This window comes from Populus alba, chromosome 17 (genome assembly GCF_005239225.2).
Source record: "Populus alba chromosome 17, ASM523922v2, whole genome shotgun sequence".
Taxonomy (NCBI): domain Eukaryota; kingdom Viridiplantae; phylum Streptophyta; class Magnoliopsida; order Malpighiales; family Salicaceae; genus Populus; species Populus alba.
The window spans coordinates 18,342,302-18,363,184 of record NC_133300.1 but is presented as its reverse complement, the minus strand read 5'-3'; the positions used below and the strand labels follow the sequence as shown (position 1 = coordinate 18,363,184).

The 20,883-nt window shown below is 30.5% G+C and overlaps 2 protein-coding genes across 3 annotated transcripts; one reads left to right on the top strand and one right to left on the bottom strand.

The window, feature by feature from the left end:
• Positions 1-1,318: 1,318 nt before the first annotated feature.
• Positions 1,319-3,327, bottom strand: LOC118028864 (uncharacterized). Of its 2 annotated transcripts, none has more exons than XM_035032593.2 (2): positions 3,206-3,327; positions 1,319-2,030 (listed from the first exon to the last, which is right to left on the bottom strand). In XM_035032593.2, exon 2 carries the CDS (start codon positions 1,971-1,973, stop codon positions 1,560-1,562), a length of 414 nt encoding a protein of 137 aa, XP_034888484.1. In that variant the 5' UTR covers positions 1,974-2,030; positions 3,206-3,327; the 3' UTR covers positions 1,319-1,559. The 2 variants fall into 2 exon arrangements, with proteins under 2 accessions (XP_034888484.1, XP_034888483.1); XM_035032592.2 differs by having other exon boundaries at positions 1,354-2,037; positions 3,206-3,292.
• An 11,816-nt stretch (positions 3,328-15,143) lies between these two features.
• LOC118028809 (aspartic proteinase PCS1) lies at positions 15,144-16,840 on the top strand. Its single transcript, XM_035032511.2, has one exon. It carries the CDS (start codon positions 15,242-15,244, stop codon positions 16,565-16,567), a length of 1,326 nt encoding a protein of 441 aa, XP_034888402.1. The 5' UTR covers positions 15,144-15,241; the 3' UTR covers positions 16,568-16,840.
• The last annotated feature ends 4,043 nt before the right edge of the window (positions 16,841-20,883 follow it).

Here is a 20,883-nt window from a genome sequence, read left to right as displayed (position 1 = left end):
CACACCTACACACACACACACACACACACACACACATATATATATATATATTGGTTGATGGAGTGGTAAATATAACTTCATTTAATATATCTACATAAACCCAGATTTCTAGGAATAAAAAATCTTTATATATGTCAATGGTTAAGTAGAATCTTCCACTTTGTCGTAGCTGCTGATGATCATAGGTAGACTTCAAAATTTAATCAAAAGATCGATGATTGTATATTGACAAAGATTTTATCAAAAATCCCCTTAATTAATTTTGTTAAATTTAATTAAAAATTGGTGACAAGTAACTGATGAAGTCATAAAATCATCAAACAGGAATTGGGTTTTACAAGACTATGTTTCTTGACTATTGACTGGTTTTTGACCTTGGTTTAACGGGTGTTCACTTAAAAAACAAGTTATTTATGAAAATAAAAGATCATTTAATGTTTAAATTTGTAAATGTGTGATGAGTAAGATGTGTGTAAAGAGAGTTTTTGTATGGAGCCTTTGTATGAAGTCTAGGACTTACAATCTAGAACTCGTATGGCCAAGACATATCTTTATTTTTTTACTCGGTAACTTTGTGTATTTATAAACCCAGTTCTTGAGCTTACTCGTGAAAAAATAAAAATAAAAAGGTTATTTTGCAATGGTCAGCATTGGTAGAAGATGTTAGTTAATGACAATATTTCCCTGAAAAGTTTGCTGTGTCATTCACACACATTTGTGAAGATGGTGGTGGTCTTGGCTGGATACGCAGTGCCATTGGATTAGACAGATCGAGGCGAGGTGTCAAGCAGGAAGTATTTTTTTTTTTTAGATTCCAGATGCCAATATGATTAAAGATCTTGTCATATTAAATTTAATTAAGATGCTCCACTCAAAACAGAGTAATCGAAAGGAAGTGTCGAGTAACCATAAAACAAAAGGAAAAAACACAGAATTAACGAGGTGACGAATATTCTCAGTATGTTTTTCATTAAGGTATTACTTGTCATCTTATAGCATGATAGTTCAGTCCTTTCCATGAGTCCCATGACCAAAGACTTTGATCACATTAACGAGTTGAAGTTCCTTTGACATGTAGAGATAATGCGAGCACAAAAGTCAGCACATGATTTGTTGTTGTGCCCAGTTTAGTATATGCTGTATTGGTTTCCCTAGCCATGGCTGCTGTCACAAACGACACTGGCAAATGCGATCAAACCAAACCTCCAGGACTACTTTGTATTTCTTGAGGTCATTTAAACATGCAAATCGTTAGTTTCCAACCTCTGTTTTTTGCTGTCCATTTGATCCTCATGTTCAAGGGAAATGATGATCGGTGTGGGAATCATGAAATGCATGGTGTCTCTCTCTTAATTAGCAGATAGGGTAACTTGTTTTTTCGTTCAAATAACACAAGGAAACGAGGCAAAGTTTTGGCCGAGGACAACACTTGGCCATTGCTAAATTTATTTTCCAACTTTGAGAATTTTCCAAAAAGCGACATCACAAAGGTTTTTCCAAAATGTTGTTCTTCTCCTTTAGGGAGGGAAACAGAGAGTGGTGGAAGAAAGAGTGACAATTCAGTCTGTACCTTGGGAGCATGAAGCAATGCCTGTCTGATTGTATGAGCTTTCCCAATTCCTCCCATCATAGTACTTAATCTCAACATGAGTGAGAGTCCCTGGGTCCACACATCTGAAAGTAACCGCAACCCCATCTGGATTTGATCGTGGAATGTAAAACGAAGTTATGCCACAAAACTTACAGAATGTGTGCTTCGCTGTATGCGTGCCAAAAGTGTAGGTTGTAAGAAATTCTTTGGAATCTCCAAGAAGCTCAAACTTTTCAGAAGGGACAATGAAGTGAGTGTTGCCCCTCATGGAACAATCAGAACAGTTGCAGTTCCAGGCGACAACACTACTTGGTGCTTGGACTCGCCACCTTACTCTCCTGCAATGACATCCTCCATTATGGATAACCATATCTGATTCCATTCACGAAAGCACTAGTTTTTCAGTGTAACAGGAAATGGTAGCTTCTCCTGGATGAATCTGGTGGCTGCAATAAATTAACAAATATGCAAACATTACATAGCAGTCAGCGATGGGATAGCAAGTATTCAGAAACAGAGTTCCCAGACTGAAAATGTGTCAGCTGAAATACTCTCTCCTGAGAAATGCAGGTATGAGCCATATTGTGAGAACATGGAATTTGCTTTCACTTGAAATTACATTACGATTCAGTAGCTAAGGGGAAGGAGGCTGATTCAAATTATATGAAATTGTTTATAAGCTTAAAAAGTTTGAGTGTTTATGTATAATATCCAACAAGCAAGCATAATTTCTGCTAAACATTGAGAGTTCATTAGAAACAACTGCTTCAGCCAGATAAGATGGAAATTGGTTGATGGAAACAAGAAAGAAACCAGTCCAGACGTCAGGCCTAAACAAAAGTTCAAGGTTTTAGAAAATTTCATTGAACACCTATTTGAAACCTTATGAATGTCAAATCCCATCATGCCATCCACCCTTCACCCTCAATATAACTAAATATCAATAACTTTTTCTTCTTCACCACATCAAACACTTGTCGCAACAAGTTCCTTCACCCATCACCTACCTCAGATGAGAGACTTTCCAATCACTACTAGTGCTTTTCCAAGAGCCAGCTTCATCCTCCCTTGCACCTATTGACACAACTTTCGACCAACCTCGGTCTAAGAAATATTCACCAATCACTGTACTGACCTAAAACAGCTAGAAAAAAGATCCCCGTCTTCAAATACCCCATCAAAACCCAGCTCAAAATCCCACTGGAGCTCCCTAAACCGAAGCTACAACAAGTCCCCCTGTTATGAACTAATACCTAATCTCCAACACTCAAGGTGGTCATGCATGCATCAATCAAACACAATCTTATTCTTCTGATTACAAATATATTTCAACAGATCATGCATTTCTTTCCATTGACTAAAAGTAGTTACAGTCTTCCTAAATCATCAATTTGGTCCTTCTAATTCTTCTAGTTTGAATCCAACCCACGGATACTTTCTCAGTACTTTGTTAATCTAAACTCCAACACGGTTGCCAGAATAAACTAACATCTTTAGTATCTATAAATTCCAAACCACAATACATGTAACTGAATTTAGCAGACGGAGAAACAGCATATGATATAACACAAGATTATCAATAACATGGCAAAGAAGAGAAAGCAAGGGAATTACCTGAAAAAAGGTCAACTTTGCTGGCTGTAGGATTGTTGCTCAAGCCCCCAGGTACTGGCAACAAATGTTAGCTGTCTGAGAATGTGTGTGTGTGTGTGTGTGTGTGTGTGTGTGTATTGTGGGCTTTTTTGGATCAAATTCTTAGGATTCATTTGTGTTTCTTAGCCGAAGGACCAACAATGGGCCTAAAAAACTTGTAAAAATGTGATGAAGAGTCTTACAACCCATGGCCTGTACCTAGGCTCTTCCGTAAAATGTCAAGGTATCAACAGCAAATTATTAAATCTGGCCCATCCTATCAGATCTATCCGAAATCGAATCGACTAGTCCTAAGTCCTAACTCGAGCCAATCTCAAAAAAAAGTCAATCTAAAGTTAAAATGATTTGACTTGTTCAATTAAACAGGTCAAATCATAACCTGTTCAAAATCTAATAATTTTCAAAACAATGTTATTTTTTAAAGAGGCTGCGATGACTACATAAAAGGTAACCACAACAAACAATGACTCTTAAATTCCTTAATAAACCTAAAGACCAGTTGATTTTTTTAAAAGAAAAATTGGGATAAAAAAAAAAACACAAAAAAATATTTAAATAATCCACAATTAACCCACCAACTTCGTGATTATAGACATAAAATTAGATAATCCTATCAAAAAAAAAGTGAGAAAAAAACCATGAAAGACTTTTAAAAAAATCAAATATTTAAGAATAAAATTTTAGAAAAAATAAATTTTATAAAACAACCTAAAAAACATCAAATTCAACCGTGTTAGTTTTCGAAAACCTAAGGACTCAATAAAAAAAAATTAAGGGATGAAATTGTAAAAAAAATACAATAAAAAAAACAATAAAAAAAAAATGAGAGTCAAATTCAATGTATAAAAAATCAAAATGAAATGCTAAGAGTGAAATTGAAACAAATTTCAATTAGTTAAAGGATTAAAAAATATTAAAAGAATGAAGAATTAAATTTTATGTAAAAATCAAATGAAACCTAATGAATGAAAGATAAAATTGAATAAAAATAAGATTAAAAAAAAAATAAATAACTAATCAAATTAAATATAAAAAATAAATAAAATAACACTCCCATAATTTTTTTTTTATTAACATTTTATATTCGTTAAAACACTAAATTGCTCTAAAAACATCTTGATTATAACAAAAAAAAAACAAATTCAAAACAAAAATGTTGTTGAAAAGAAATTTTAGTTTTTTTTTTTTTATTTCAATAATAGTTAAGTAATTTAACTACGTTTATAGAAATAAAAGACCTAAAAGGCCCTTGTACCCAAGCCAATATTATTTTTTTTTCTTGTAAAGCTAATATTTATGTCATTGAGCTATATCCAGTGAAAGTCAAATTTGTTCTGAAACAATTTGTTAATGGTTAATATTTCCATGTGAAAAGATAAAACTATCCATAAATAGATCATTAAGCAGGATTATACTATTCGGAAAATATTATTTATCGCTACAATGTTTTCCTTTCTTTTAATGAAAAAGTTGAAATGTTAGAAAAAGCTACCTCAACCTGCCCACTTCACCCCACTTGGTCTTAAATTAGGACAGCTGATAGGGGACAAAATGACCTAGTCGTGTAGTTTAAGATTATCAATTTTGTTTCGTTTCATCTAAAATAACCGAAAATATTTTATAATAATTCAAAACATGAACATAATTAAAATAATTTTTATTCAATTAAAAAACAAAACAAAACAAAACAGAAATTGATAACTTGATATAGTTAGCTTCAAGCCTTCAACCGGGTCTCGTAAGAAGGAAGAATGATTAAAACTTGAGTTGGAATTCATTCCCCTTTCTCTTGGTTTCGATTGAGCAACCTCATCGTTGATAAGCATTGATAAAGAGGTCTTGGATAAAGAAAGGTCGTGCCATGGTTTTCCAATGTGGTCCAAGGAGCATGCATGGCGAGGCATTATTTTGAGTGACTTGAAAATTCATAAAGACGGGAAGATGCTGTGTGTTTACAACTAGTTTATGACCAATTTGATGTCGACAACATCATCTTGTTTCTTATCCGTTCCTGTTGCTGGAGACAGCTACGTACTACTCTTCTACGAGTCCGACTTGAGAGTAGGGAAATTTCCCACGTTTATACTAGCTAGTTGATAGATGGATATGTGTTTTCATTTCAATGAAATTCTCGATGTGTAAATAGATTTCTATATATAATTATATATATTTTTAGGAGTCTTGGACAACAAAATCATAGACAATCATGTGAAAATCCCTTAATTGAATTGCATGGGATTCGAGCAAGAGAAATCTTAGTAAATTCATGATTTTTAAAAAAGGAGAAATTAACAACATGAATTTCAAGTGGCTGCCTAGCAATCATGTTAACTAGAATTAATAAAATAATCTGATTGATTGTCTATAATACGTTAACGATGTGATTGATTGTTCATATAGGAGGTTCTTTCAATGTTTTCGTTTAAAATTAGACAAGTCATTTGGCATTTTCTTGCGTAGTATGAACTCAATTATTGTCACGGCTAGAAAGATGAAGAGATGGAGCTAGAGAGGACTAATATCCATGCATTTTATGCATTTCTCAGGAGTCAATTCCATAGTGTGTGTGATTTCTTGGTCGCTTGGGGTCCAAAACGTTGATAACAAGTCGACTGTCCATTCCTAAGAAGTGATTAGTCCATGTATGCTTCAGTTGACCCCTTGCAATGGGACAAATGGGGTGGATTTAGAGGTTTAGATTAATCTTCCTGTCATTTTAACTATGAATAGAGATGTGTTTTTTAAATAATTTATCAGGCAATTAATAGCATATTATAATACAATATGTGACGGCACTCTTGACCTTGTTTTCTTTGCTTCTCTTTTCGAACCTACCCGAATCCATGGTGATGAAATCGTATCCATAGGTTAATTCATTAATTTAATTTTAGGCCAAAAGTTATTCAAGCTGATTGAATATTTGAGCACACTTTCCCAATTGGATAGTGAAAGGCCAACGCAATAATTTCATAGTTAAAGGTGCTAGTTGATTTATGGTATACCTTCCATGCTTATCCCTACTACCCCATCAATATTCAAGTTGTTATTACGTACAATTTAATGCAACAAATAGTGCTAAACTGATTTTTAAAAAACAAATTCCTTGAAAATCATCAAAAATATATCAAAAGAGCTAAAGGCAACACCACTCTCAACACACTCGTCAAGATCAATAATTCATGATTATCAACTAATTAAGTGAAGATTCTCCACTTGATATGCAATATTGGTCATATAAGTGCCTGTTGGTAGCATGAAGAAGATAACATACTTAAAAAGAAATAGAAAGATGGTGCATATTCCCCAGAAAACAAGGGTCAAATCCTGTCATCTTGTTGTAGGAGCCTATGATGAAGCCAAGGTGAGCTTGGTGACGACTGAGAAATAATATGGTTTTAGTAATTAAAAACCTAAGATGGTGCTTTTGGGAGTTGAGGTGTCAATTAATTTATTCGAATTGCTGTCCACGAAAACTATACCCTAGCTGGGAATATTGAGGCCTTTTTCCCCCTTCAAATTAAATAGGCTAATTTAGAATGCTTTTTTTTTTTTAAAAAAAAAAAATATTTCCCGAAAAGAAATACCTTTTTTCTTCTATATAAATTTACAAACTTAGTCACACAAAAAAAATGACGTAAAAATCATATTCATCCAGTAATATAAAAAAATTATTTAATTGAGTTCCTGTGTGCAATAAAAGGAATCTATGGTTTCCTACATCAATAATTTGATTAATTTCAGACCTTTGCTCGCCGATAGTCAACGGGAGATATGGTGATCAATGTAATGTGTGTGTCGATTGTCATTGACATAGATATTTTAGAATTTTTGAAACAATTTTTAATCGAAATTGAACTAAATTGAAAAAACAAAACTCAATAATATAGTATTTAATTTCTCGAAAATAAAGATATTTATTTTTATGAAATATCTTATTAATTTATAAGATGAATCCCAATAGTACAAACCCATCTTTATATAAATATAGAATCCTAATTTTATTGGTACCATGCATGTTGTTATCGACAGTTTGCTGCAATATGGATGAGTATTTATGCAAGGTGTGCACGTGTCATCTCATGACAGGGAATGTTGCTGTCGGTTCTTCTACTCAAACCCAGAGAGCAGCAAGCCAAAAATACATGGCTAGGATTAAGATATATTCCATGCATGGCTAGGATAGTAGAACCGTGAAAGAATAGCGACCTAAAAGTTGATCATCTTTTTCTCTCCAACATCTCACATGTTTGATATCTGAAATAACGGATCATAGAAAGTATGTGAAGTGCTGTGTTTTTACTGTGAAAAAACTTCACAGCCCGTGATCATTTACACGGTAATATATATAATCCGTGAGGAATTCTTGCTTTACAACCATATTGTTTATCTACTTTCATCTCTTCACATTTATATATTTTCTTAGTTTTAATTATCCTTTTTTGAATCGAGATAAACTAAAGATGCCAAACCAGTTCTGAAATTGTTATTGGCCTGTATATATAATTGTTAAATTTGATCATAAATCTGACTTATAAAAGATCTTGAATGGCTAAGTTATCGTATCAATCCCTAGTTCCATGAACTTAATCATTAAAGAATGAAAGATTTCGATTAATAAAGAAATCCCGAAGAGTACAAGGATGAATAATGGATAAAATCCATCTTACATATAGTTTATTATTATTATTAACGTGAATTTCCGGGTTAGTTTGCGCGTGTCTTATCTAATTTCATAAACCCTGAAATTAATGACAATCTAGACCTCTAGTGATCATCATATTAGCAACCACAAAGTTTGAACATGAAATTATAGAAGAAGTAAACTCCTTAATCCCAAGCTCTTACCATTAAACTACCTACTAGATAGTTTCATCTTAAATATAGTTAATTGAGAGGGAAAGAGTTGATAAAAATTGTGATATTTACTTTCTTTATTTTTCATGTTTGTTAAGCAAGTTGAATTAATCGAGGTATGCATTACCGATCGATATGGCTTGTAAGTAACAATATCTATGAATTTCATTGTTTTTAAGTTAATTTTATGTTTAAATAATTTTTTCTTGAAAATATGTTTTTAAAAATAATATATATGTTTTATATTTTAAGATATTACTAACAAATTAATTAGACTTTGGAATTAAAATAGTTATTTAACACTATATATAATATTAAGTTACATATATAGTAATATGAAGGAGTAACCCAACTAGTTAGGATTTAGATTTGCTTCTCAATAATCATGAGTTCGAGTTCTTTCAGGGTTATTGGAGTCTTAAATGATCGTTGATTTTCAGAATTTATGGGATTAGTTAAAATGCGTTTAAGTTGGTCTAAATACCTATGTTAATAATAATAATAATAAAGTTATATATATTGTACTTATTTTTATTTCATTTATTAATTAGTTCGGGATTATTTTATGGTGGCTTTGAGAATTGCTGGAGACCGATCAGCATGGATAGATACAAGATCCAAACTCTTTAATGCATGGATGGCATTGATGTAACAAGCATTCATTTGCCTCCCATGCATGTACTCCTTTTCAGTGAAGGCAGCATCTATGTTATGGGTCCAGCCTGGGAAACTCTCCATCATCCATTCATATAACTTGTTGACCATAGCTTTCCCACGATCAATTGTTTTGTCCTACCCAGCTACCATTATCTCTTGAGGTTTGGTGCTCTATGATTGTTTTTTTTTTTTAATTATTATTACTATTATTACAGGCAAACATATCTAGTGTTCTCAAGGCCTACATGCTTCAAAATTAGAGTCACCTCCATGATCTCTAGTTAGATACAAATAATTCATTTTGTTGGTTAGAGGATAACTCAAGAGAAATTGGATGGATCTCCTCGGAACCTTGTTAATTCTTGAAAACCAGCAGGATTTGATTAAAAAATTAAGAAAAAAAAATAGACTTTTATATCAGCACCAAAATTTTATCATAGCCTAGTGATGACAAGACATGCTCACTCATGAATTTAGAATTAATATTTTGTGTTCTGTCTAACCTGTATCCATGGACACGTAATTTATGCATGTTTGCATATGATATCTATGAATTATTAATCTATAATATTTGATTGTTTTGTTGTTCTTGATAATGAAGCACCAACAAAACAGTACTCTGCTCGATACATGGAACTAGCTAGATGAGAGTTTAATATAGATGTACATGGGGTCAATCAATGCCTTTGTTTTTCATGCTTAGTTATTAAGTTATGTTGCCATGCCTCAAACAACAAACATATCTGTACGTTGGTTGATGTAGTAGTAAATATAACTTCATTTAATATATTTACAAAAACTCAGATCAATAATGGTAAAAAAACTTTTATATATGTCAATAATTAACTAGAATCTTCCATTTTGTAGTAGCTGCTGATATAGTTATACTTCAAATTCCACACAAAGCTTTTTAGGGCTGTGTTTCTAGATTTTTGAGTAGTTTTAACCTTGATTTATCGAATATTCACTTAAAAAAACGAGTTTTTTTCTTGAAATAGAAGACCTTCCCATTTTTAAATTAATAAATTAATATAGCTAACAAGATTAACTTAGCAAAAAAATCCAAATCCGGACGTATTTTTTTAAGATTCGAAATGCCAATATGATTGAAGATCTTGTCACATTAAGGTTATTTAAGATGCTCCACTAAAAATAGATTAATCAAAAGGAAGTGGGGAGCAACCATAAAACAAAAGGAGGAATGAAGAATTAACGAGGTGACGAATATTCCCAATTTTTTTCTCTTTAATATGGCTAAGTATTGCTTGTCATCTTATGGCACGATCGTTCAGTCCTCCCCATGAGTCCATGACCAAATACTTTGATCAAATCGATCATGTTCCGAGCACCAAGACAAGAAAATCAAGAAGGAAAGCACTACCGGCCAAAAGTTCCTGCGGTGCCGCTCAGGCAACATGGCTATTGTTGTCGTGGGCAAGAGAGGAGAGTTGAGAATATCTCAAAAATGTTTTATGCCTTTGATGCTTTTCTTATGATAATAATCCGTGATCGATCTAATTATATATAGTTTGAACATTGTTAATTTATCTGTTGTTACCTTGTATATTTCATCACTTGTCTAATAAAGATCGAATTGATAAACAAATAAAAAGGCTTGAAATCCTTCTTTTTTTTTGAGTTACATGTAATTTATGTTTGAATTGTTGATTTTCAAATCAAAGGCTTAAATATTAGAATGAGAAAAAAAATTAAAAATAATAACTTCTAGAACTATATTGCTAGTTTCTTTTTAGGATGATCCAAGGATTATATTAACACACCATTTGGGTTTGGTACGTAATATATTAGCTTATGTTTTTAAGAGTTTTGCATGAAAATTCCATTGAAATATTTTTTTAAAAAATAATTTTTTGGATAATAATATTAATATCAAAATTATATATATATATATATATATATGAAAAAACATTTCTTGTATGAGAGGTAAAAATTGTAGGATCTACTACTCTAAATTAATATTTCAACCCATTGCATTTAGTTTGTGTGTAACATTTCTCTGCAAACTCGCATCGAAAACCCACGCAATCAAAGCAAGCAAGCAAGCTGGGGCGGTAGTGGGCCATGAGTCCTTTACCCTTTGAAGTCCATTTTAGTCCCTATACTTGCATATATCTTTCAAATATGATCTTAAAATATTATACTCTTTGCCTATTGTTATCACATAAGAGTTTGGAAGGGTAAACAAGAGAGTTTCAATAACAATATATTTTCCTCATGTAGTGTTTGAGTTAATCTATTTTATCATTTAATTTTATTTTATTAGAATCCCTTATAAGGAGCAAAGTTTTGACCCTTTTCTTATTTTTTAAAAGAAACTAATATATGGCGTGAATTTTTTTTCTTACTTTAAATTCACTAGAAACAAAGAATAAATGAATTATAATATATATTTCGTAATATATATTAGAGTATAATGTTTATTTTAAGATATGATACACGCTCACTCTTAAGTATACTAGTAATATGAGTCAATTAAATTTGGCCCACTTCTCCATTGCATTTGAAATATTTTTTGCAACTCATTTAGTTCCCATTAATTATTCTCAAGAAAAAAAATCCAGTAATGAACATAATTGAATTGACTCTTTATTTTTTATTAAAAGAAAATTCACTAATGGATGGAACAAACTTAATATATGGTTTTTTTTTTAAAAAAAAAAAAACATTACTCTTGCCGTCCTATAATTTAGTCAAAATTATTTACTTATTGACTTTTAACAAATTACACACTTTGTATCAAGCATATAGTAAAACTGTAATTGCACGTCATAAATTATTTTATAATTTAGTTTATTTTATATTCATCAGTGATACAAATTGTAATTTTTTAAAAGTTAATTTGCGAGTACAATTTGGACAAAACTATAGGATATTACATGTATTTTCCCCTTCTTTTAGTTAATTGATTTTATATTTATTGAAACAACAACAAATAATTTATGGAGTAAATTAAGTAGGTGGCTATAGTTAATTTGCTTTCAAAGATTTTTTTTTCTCATAAAGAAAAAACAAACTTTCTAAAACATTCTTCTGTACAAAATTAATCCTCTAGAGAAAATTGTTGCTTAACAACTTTCAAATACAATGATGAATTAAATAGGGTTATAAAACCAATTGAAGACCTCGTGGTGTGGTTAGAATTAGATTCTGGTGTGCGTCGAATTTTGAAATTTCCATGGAATTTGGAGCCTATTCAACCATTTTCAACTACCTATGAGTTGGTTCCTTGAGTACTTTGTCATGGTGGCCAGCTGGTTAAATGCGAGCCCTGGCTCGCCACCCACTTTGCAGTCATTCAGATTTCAGACAGTCTTTGACAGTACTCCAAGTCTAAAGAACCAAGACATTACCTGGCAAGCAGCAGTGTCCAATAACATCACAAGGGAAAAAATATAATGATAGATAAAAAAAAATTAAAATATAAATAAGAAATCAAACGTTAAAAAATAATATATATTAAGTTATTAGGTTAAAATAATTTTTTAACATGATATCAAAATTTTAATGACCAAGCAGTCATGAGTTCAAATCTTATTATCCTTATTTATTTGATAAAAAAAAAACATAAAGTAGTGTTGGTTTGTATAAGTTTCAAGTTGAAAAAAACTTTTACTTAAAAGGGTGTGTTAGAAAATGGTATAAATTATGTCTTAAAATCTTATATAATATCTTAAGTTATTAAATTAAAATAATTTTTTAATATTGAAACAGGATGGTATTATGTAAATTTTTTATAATAAAAATAAATATAATTTTTAATTTAATTATTGGATTCAATTTAAATTTTATGAATATATTTTACAAGGTTAGTTATTTTATGAGATCAGTAAACTAGCGCTAAATCTCAGATGAGATTATGCTAGAATTAAATTAAGAATTTTATATTTTTTTTATTAGCCATGTAATTTTTAGTAAGAAATTAGATAAATTTAAAATATGAGACTAATATAAATAATTACAATTTATTGACATTGAGAATTTATGAAATCAAGCTTTTCTCTGTAGTTCAGGAGCAATTTTAAAATTTGAAAAAATCATGATTTTTTATTTCTTTTCGCTTCACACTGCCCCCCCCCCGACTCTTTTATATACTATTTACATAGGGAAATTAAGAATTCATTTCCAAGAAATTCGTTATATAATATTTTAGTTAAAAATTCAAATTTATACGACTAATTTGACTTGCTGGGTCCCTATTGATTGTTTAGTGTTCTCTTTGAAATTGGCCAGACTTTTTGTGCTTTTATCTTAATAGGCCAATGATTAAAGAAATCTACTAATGTTATTGTATTAGAACTTTCTAATTGATCTGCCTATAGACGCCATGATAGAAAAGAAAAGAAAAACGTAAAAAAGTAAATATTCCCAGTAGTATTATTTTTTATTATTATTATTTTCAATTTGCCTATCTGTAGCCTACTATCCTATAGATATTTAAATGCTACTCACAGATTTGAGAAAATTTATGGACGCCCATGAACATTAGTGATGTTATAAAACCAATTCATAGCACCTTTTTCTTTTTTTTATCATAATGTTGGCTACCAATTTAATTTTATATTAAAAATATTAGAGAATAATATCAATTATATTTTAGAACTTTATCTAACAGTTTAATTTTTTAAATTAAATTGATTCTTTAACATTGTATTAGAGCCTTGATTATCAAGCAGTCACGAATACGAATCTAACAATTCCTATTTATTTAATAAAAAATTAATTACAAGGTAATATAAAATTTGTGCAAGTTTCAAATTCGAAAGGTTTTTACTTAAAGAAACATATTAAAGAATAATATAAATTATATTTCAAAACCTTACTTAACAGGTTAAATTTTTATGTTAAATTGGTTGCATAACAATAAATACAATTTATATATAATTACTGGAGTTGTTGCTGGCATCCCTCTTCATTTTATGAGTTAAAATTTTAGAGCTAATATCTAAAATAATTTAATATTTCTATGGAAGGGGATGTTTAATTAATAATGTTATATATAATCTAATCCCTTGATAAATTTAGTTACGAGTATTTTTTTTTAAAAAAAAAAAACCCTGGAATGAACATATTTTTTCTTTTACGACACTCAAAAGCATGGATCTTGTGATAATAAAGATTAGATGTCAATTTATCTAGTTATTGATACACCTGACTTATGTGACATATATACTTGACATTATAATCACAATATTATAGATGTATTTTATTTAAATTGCTTGAATATTGTAATCGTGTTTAAATTAGTGTTTGGAGAACAATAAGTTTTTTTAAAAAATGTATTTTAAAAGTAAATTTTACTTTAAAAAAATATTAAATTGATTTTTTCATAATTTTATGTGAGAAAAATAAAAAATATTATAATATATTTTAAAATAAAAATACATTTTTTTTTTAAAATCAGCACCATAATATTAAAAACACATGAAACACAACGTGCTTTCTAATTGAGCTAAAAAGAAAAAGAAAAAGAAATGAGAGGAAACTAAAAGTCGGAAAGTAATTTCCACGGCAGCAAAAGAAAAGCCATGCAATGCACGGCTTTGTGACCTAAGAGCTAGGTGGGGCAGCGTATTCATGGCGTGGGCTGTAGCGTCTGTGTTAGTGGCACTTACCGAGGAAAGAGCCCGACGACCCAAGTATTTCTTTAACCACATCAAAATACCGATGACCTAAGTTTGTCAATATAATTATTACATTAGAATATCATAGCAAAATATTTCTCCAAAGTCCAAAATAATCATCATAAAAGTATAGAATACAAAAATCAAATATCAATATATATATATTAATTTTACATCAATGATATTCTAAAATTAGTTTTTTGAAAATTTTATTGAGTAAAATGGCGATGGCATCCTCTTGACATAACATATAATACGGATCAACATTGAACTCCATAATATCAGGATCACTCCATGTAAAGTGTAAACACCATTACTTAGCTTCACGAGAACTTGGAGTGCTTTTTAGGCTGCCTTTTTGAGCTTCAATTAATTGTGGGCATAAGTGTTGGTGTACTGGATTTTTTTAAAAAAAAATTAAATATTTATTTTTTAAAAAAATTAAAATTGAGGTTTTTTAGTGTTTTTTATTTAATATTATGAACTAATATTAAAAATATAAAATAAATTGGAAAAAAGGAGTTAATTCCAAGAAAGGAATTTGTTTAGCTATATTCAGGATTCTACCGGGGCAGCTCATATCTTCTGCAACTCAATTAAGCAAGCATCAATTCTACTGTCATTATAAGATCTAACCACTCAATTAAGAAAACGCGTATTCTTTTTTCATTTTTTTCTTTTCGAATTCTCCTATTTTGGCTTTACCCAGCCAATCACAACCTTTCTCTGGCATATAAATACAGCAATACACCACAAACTGTACTCAAAACTCAAAACCACCCCAACACCGCCCTCCTTCCTCCTCTCTTCCATTGCTTCCTCTCCTTCTCTTCTCGAAGAAACCATGCTTTCTTTTTACCTCTTCCTGCTACTCACCTCCTGCTCCCTCTCAACACAAGAAACCCAGCACAAGAATGACTCCCTTTCCTTTTCTTTCCCACTCACCTCCCTCCCTCGCTCCCCGCAAGCCTCCCCAAGTTTCTACTCTTCCTTCATCTCACAAACCAAGAAAGCCCCAACACTCAAAAGTTCTTCCGTTTCCTCGTCGCCGTATAACTACAGGTCAGGATTCAAGTACTCGATGATATTGGTCGTCTCTCTCCCTATAGGGACACCACCTCAAACTCAGCAAATGATTTTGGACACAGGCAGCCAGTTGTCATGGATTCAGTGTCACAAAAAGGTTCCCAGGAAACCCCCACCTGGTTCTGTGTTTGATCCTTCTTTATCCTCTTCATTCTCTGTTTTGCCATGTAATCATCCCCTTTGCAAGCCCAGAATTCCTGATTTTACCCTACCAACCTCATGCGACCAGAAACGTTTGTGTCATTATTCCTACTTCTACGCTGATGGAACATTAGCTGAAGGTAATCTTGTAAGAGAAAAGATTACATTTTCTAGGTCCCAAAGTACCCCTCCTTTGATCCTAGGCTGCGCTGAGGAATCGAGTGATGCCAAGGGCATTCTGGGAATGAACCTTGGGAGGCTGTCCTTTGCTTCCCAGGCTAAATTAACGAAGTTCTCATACTGTGTACCCACCCGGCAAGGTCGACCCGGTTTTACCCCAACCGGGTCGTTTTACTTGGGTGAAAACCCGAATTCTGGTAGGTTTCGGTATATTAATCTTTTGACTTTTTCTCAAAGTCAACGGATGCCCAATTTGGACCCTTTGGCTTACACTGTTGCTATGCAAGGAATTAGGATTGGCAACCAAAAACTGAACATTCCGATTTCGGCCTTTCGGCCCGATCCTAGTGGTGCGGGTCAAACCATGATTGACTCCGGGTCCGAGTTCACTTACTTGGTGGACGCGGCTTACAATAAGGTGAGGGAGGAGGTGGTAAGACTGGTGGGGCCAAGGTTAAAGAAGGGATACGTGTATGGTGGTGTATCTGACATGTGTTTCAATGGCAATGCAATAGAGATCGGACGGTTGATAGGCAATATGGTGTTTGAATTTGACAAGGGTGTGGAGATAGTTGTAGAGAAAGAGAGGGTTTTAGCTGATGTGGGTGGAGGGGTCCATTGTGTTGGGATCGGACGGTCGGAAATGTTGGGTGCTGCTAGCAATATAATAGGAAATTTTCATCAACAAAATATATGGGTGGAGTTTGATCTAGCCAATCGTAGAGTGGGCTTCGGTAAGGCTGATTGTAGCAGATCTGTGTAAAACATAAGTGGTACCGGTACTTGGAAGATATTATGGGCTATATGGGGCCAGGAGAGTTAATCAGGTAGTAAACGTAACACTGTACAAAAGAAAATATCAGTACGGTCTTTTCGTGTTGATCTAATCCAATGGCCCACGTCAAACTAACATTTAGGCCATGTATCAATGTTTTTGAATGTTTGTACTAGTTTGCATGTGGCTAGGTAAATGTTGAATGCTTGAGATTATGTAATATGTATAGAGGATATATATGAAATACTTAATGTTTGTTTTTTTTTTTTGTTCAGCCAAAATTAAATCCATATATTTTTTTTAATAATTTTAATGTGATGATATTAAAATAGATATTAAAAAATATTATTTTGAATAAAAAAAACTTTGTACCATTATCTCCTTTTTAGCTATTTGAAATTCTTTTATTGAGATTTTCTTAGTAGTAGTTTTACTAACTAAATTAAATTTGAAATAATGTTATGGATGGCGTAGTTGTCGAATGAATTTAAAACGATTTTTTAATTTGTTTGGATAAGTGGATCATCGATAAAATCAACAATCAATTCTAGTTTTTGTTTTTTTTTAGTATTTTGGTTTTGACTTGAACATATTTGACTAAATTTGATTAAATTAATTAAATTATTGATTAATTTATCTCATCTAACTAGATTTATATTAAAAACAATTCAAATTAAAATCAATTTAAATCACACTCCAAATTATAAATTTAATAAAAGAAAAATAGGGTAAAAATGATACAAAAAGATGGTTTAGAAATGAGGTTATAATGATGTTTTTTAAAATTTTAATTTTTTTATTAAAAAAATTAAATTTTAATATATATTAGATTGTTTTGATGTAATGATTTTAAAAATATTTTTAAAAAAATAAAAAAATTATTATTTTAATATAAAAAATATTTTAAAAAATAATCGATATTAATTCTCGTATAAATTAGCCGGAGAGAGGAAGTCAGAGTGTTCATTTACTTGTGTTGTTAGATCGAAGACCTCACGATACAAAGATATTGGTGTCCTTTTCAAAGAGGTGTATGGGCATTATTATCATGCTGTCCGTAGCAGGTTTTTATCCCTCCATGACTCCCAACTATCATGATTTTTCTCACATTTAATTTATTTCATGTAACTGAACTAATATTAAGATAAATACTCTAATTATTTTTTGTAACAAAAGCATCATAGTTAATAAAACCTGGTTCAGTGACAAATTCTAATTTCAAACCTGATGCATAAAGGGTTTTAATTCAAAATGATTTAACATAGAGGTTAGTTTTTAAAATGTTTTTTTGCTTAAAATATATTATTTATTTTTTAAATTTTTTTTGACATCATAATATCAAAATAATCTACAAATAAAAAAAAATTTAAACAAAAAAATAAAATAAATTTATAATGATTTAACATGCTTCTTCAAACCTGATGCATGAAGGGTTTTAATTTTAAATGATTTAATATAATAGTTAATTTTTAAAATGTTTTTCACTTAAAAATATATTATTTATTTTTTTAAAAATTTTTTTTAACATCAAAATAATTTGAAAAAAAAAATAAATTTATATTTTAAAAATACATTTTTAAAACATAAAATAAACTTATTTTATCTCAGCTAAAATCAAGTGTTCTGGCTTTTAAAATCAATGAAATTTTAAAAAGTAAAATAAAAATTATTATTATTATATATATATATATATATATATATATATATATATATATCTGATTGATTTGATGGTATAGAATTGAGGATTCAATTATTTAGGGACTTTTACAAAGTCAAATATGCTAAAAATGGTTCCATCAATCGGAAATAAAAATGGACAATCACTCATCGATTGACTGCTATTCCACCTTGACAATCTTGCTCGGTCGTTTTCAAATTGATATTACTCTGTTATTATTAAACTGAGACATTTCTGCACGGCAGGATACACTGTAAATTGTATTTTTTAAAAGTTTATTTTTTTAAAAAAAAAAGTATAGTAAAATATTTTTTATTTTTTATCCTAAAACATTAAATCATAAAAAAATTAATATTTTTTTCAAGATAAAAAAGATATATATTTTTTAAAAATACTAAACAGAACCGCACTCACAAACAGTAAGTGATCACACTTGCCATCTGAGACCGTTCCCTTGCGAAGATTCGAACGGTGCATAACACCTGGAACATTTGCACATGGTCCCTGTTTCCATTTCTATGTGCAACAACATCCATTTGTAATTTTCATGTTTGTTGGGTAGGAAATTGAAATCTAGAAGACTGCTATGAAAATTTACGTGATCGGTTAATTTCACCTATTATTTTACTACGATGAAAAATTTGAATTCGTACTCTTCAAGTTTTAGCTGGACAAACTTTATGGTTGTGTTTAGTTACTAAAATAAAATAGAATGAATTAATAATTTAAATAGGTAGTGCAGTAATAAAAATTTAAGATTAAAAAGTTTGTTCTCCCTAGTCTATAATTATAACATATGATAGCTACTGAAGTTTTATATAATCATTAATAATAAAAATTATTTTAAAATCAACTTGTGTTAATTTTAAAATTAAATTTTTTATCGAAACAATCTTAAATTTAAATTGAGAGAATAAAAAGAAACAATCTTAAATTTAAATTGAGAGAATAAAAAGCCACAGAGGTTATGACTTGGCATATATAAAATTTGATCTAGTTTAAGATTTGAGTTATAAATTTATTATATTAACTTAAAATGCCATATATTTTAATAAAAATACTCTATTTCAGACAAAAAAATTAAAAATAATTATTGAAGTTAACTAGACTGACTACAATTAAAATCAAGCAAGTTAAATTGGGTAAATTTACAAATAGATTTGAAATGAAATCTTATACAAACTAGATTTATAACTATGAATTACCGGATTGACTCAGCAAACTAATATGATATTTATGATATTTTGCAACTATACAAGGATCATTAGTGCAAGGTAATGGAGGGCTCCATATTAGTTGTGTGCATGCCGGGTGGAAGACAGCTTATTTAAACTCTTTTGCCGACTTCAAACCAAGATTGTATCCTTGTATTCCCGACATTCACATGACTAAAATATGCAATGTTTTTTTTTTAATTAAAAAATCTCTCTAACTTTTAAACCTATCCACAGCCCCACTAACACCATACATCATTGGTAAATCATGATTTGTCGGTTCTAATTTTTCACTCTTTCAACCATGGATCTTCCTCCCTGCTCTGCTCCACTACCTGGATTGCAGTTTCTTTTCTTTTCAAGAAAAAGTTACCAAAATATTCTTACACGCCATGAATGAATAAATAAATGGATTGAGTCAATCACTCTTGCAAGATGTTCATCATGATGAGCTCGTAGAATATCCATGCATGGGAGGGTGAGACAACTGCCTGTGACACTGCTTTCTTTTCAATCTTGTGTTTGTTTTCGGAAATCAATTCATGCTTTATTTTATTTTATGTGAATTCATTCTTTAATTAAAAGATAAAAAAAAGGGGTGAAATGCATTCAAATCGAGTTAAGTAATTTAAATCTCAATTAAATTGATATCATAACAAAACCCCATATAATTAATTTGATTAACAAAAAACTAAAAAAATTTATTTATTGAGTCGACCAGCTCAAATCTAAGCCATTTCAAAGGAACTCATTAAATGAAAATCGAATTTTTTTTTCCACTATTTTGTAGCACAATCATAGAAAAAAACTCAAACGGTAACTACCTTGGTAAATAGATATCCGATCCCGTAAAAAAAATCATAAGAATTTCTTTTTTTATAAGATTTTCTCTTCAATTTCTCTCTTCTTCTTCTTTTTTTTTTATATATATATATATTATAATAAGTACTTAGAGCTTACAGTTTTTTTAGCAATATAAGATTTTATAGAAAAAGATTTGAATAATTTCTAGCTTTTTCTGTACTTTATGAGATAAAAAAACATTTTAAAGAGAATAAAAACATTTTTTTTTTATCCTTCGTGATTATAATATTTCCAATATCAACTATACTTTCATGCTTTCATTCTAGTCCACTGCATTTAAAATATGGAAGAATTCAATTCAATTTGATAATGCTTCAGTTTCCACCTATTAAATTAATTGCGTAACAGATGGCTAAGTGAACACATGACCTATTTGATTGATAGAAACTGATAGAGTCATCATTTGGGTTGAAGGGACCCTCAAATTTAAGCCATCAAGAGAGCAATTAACCAGAATCAAGATGGAAATTAATTTGAGTTTTCCTCTAATATTTTAAGGATTTATTTTATACGCATGCCTCTTGAGGATAAATACAGATTTTGCATAA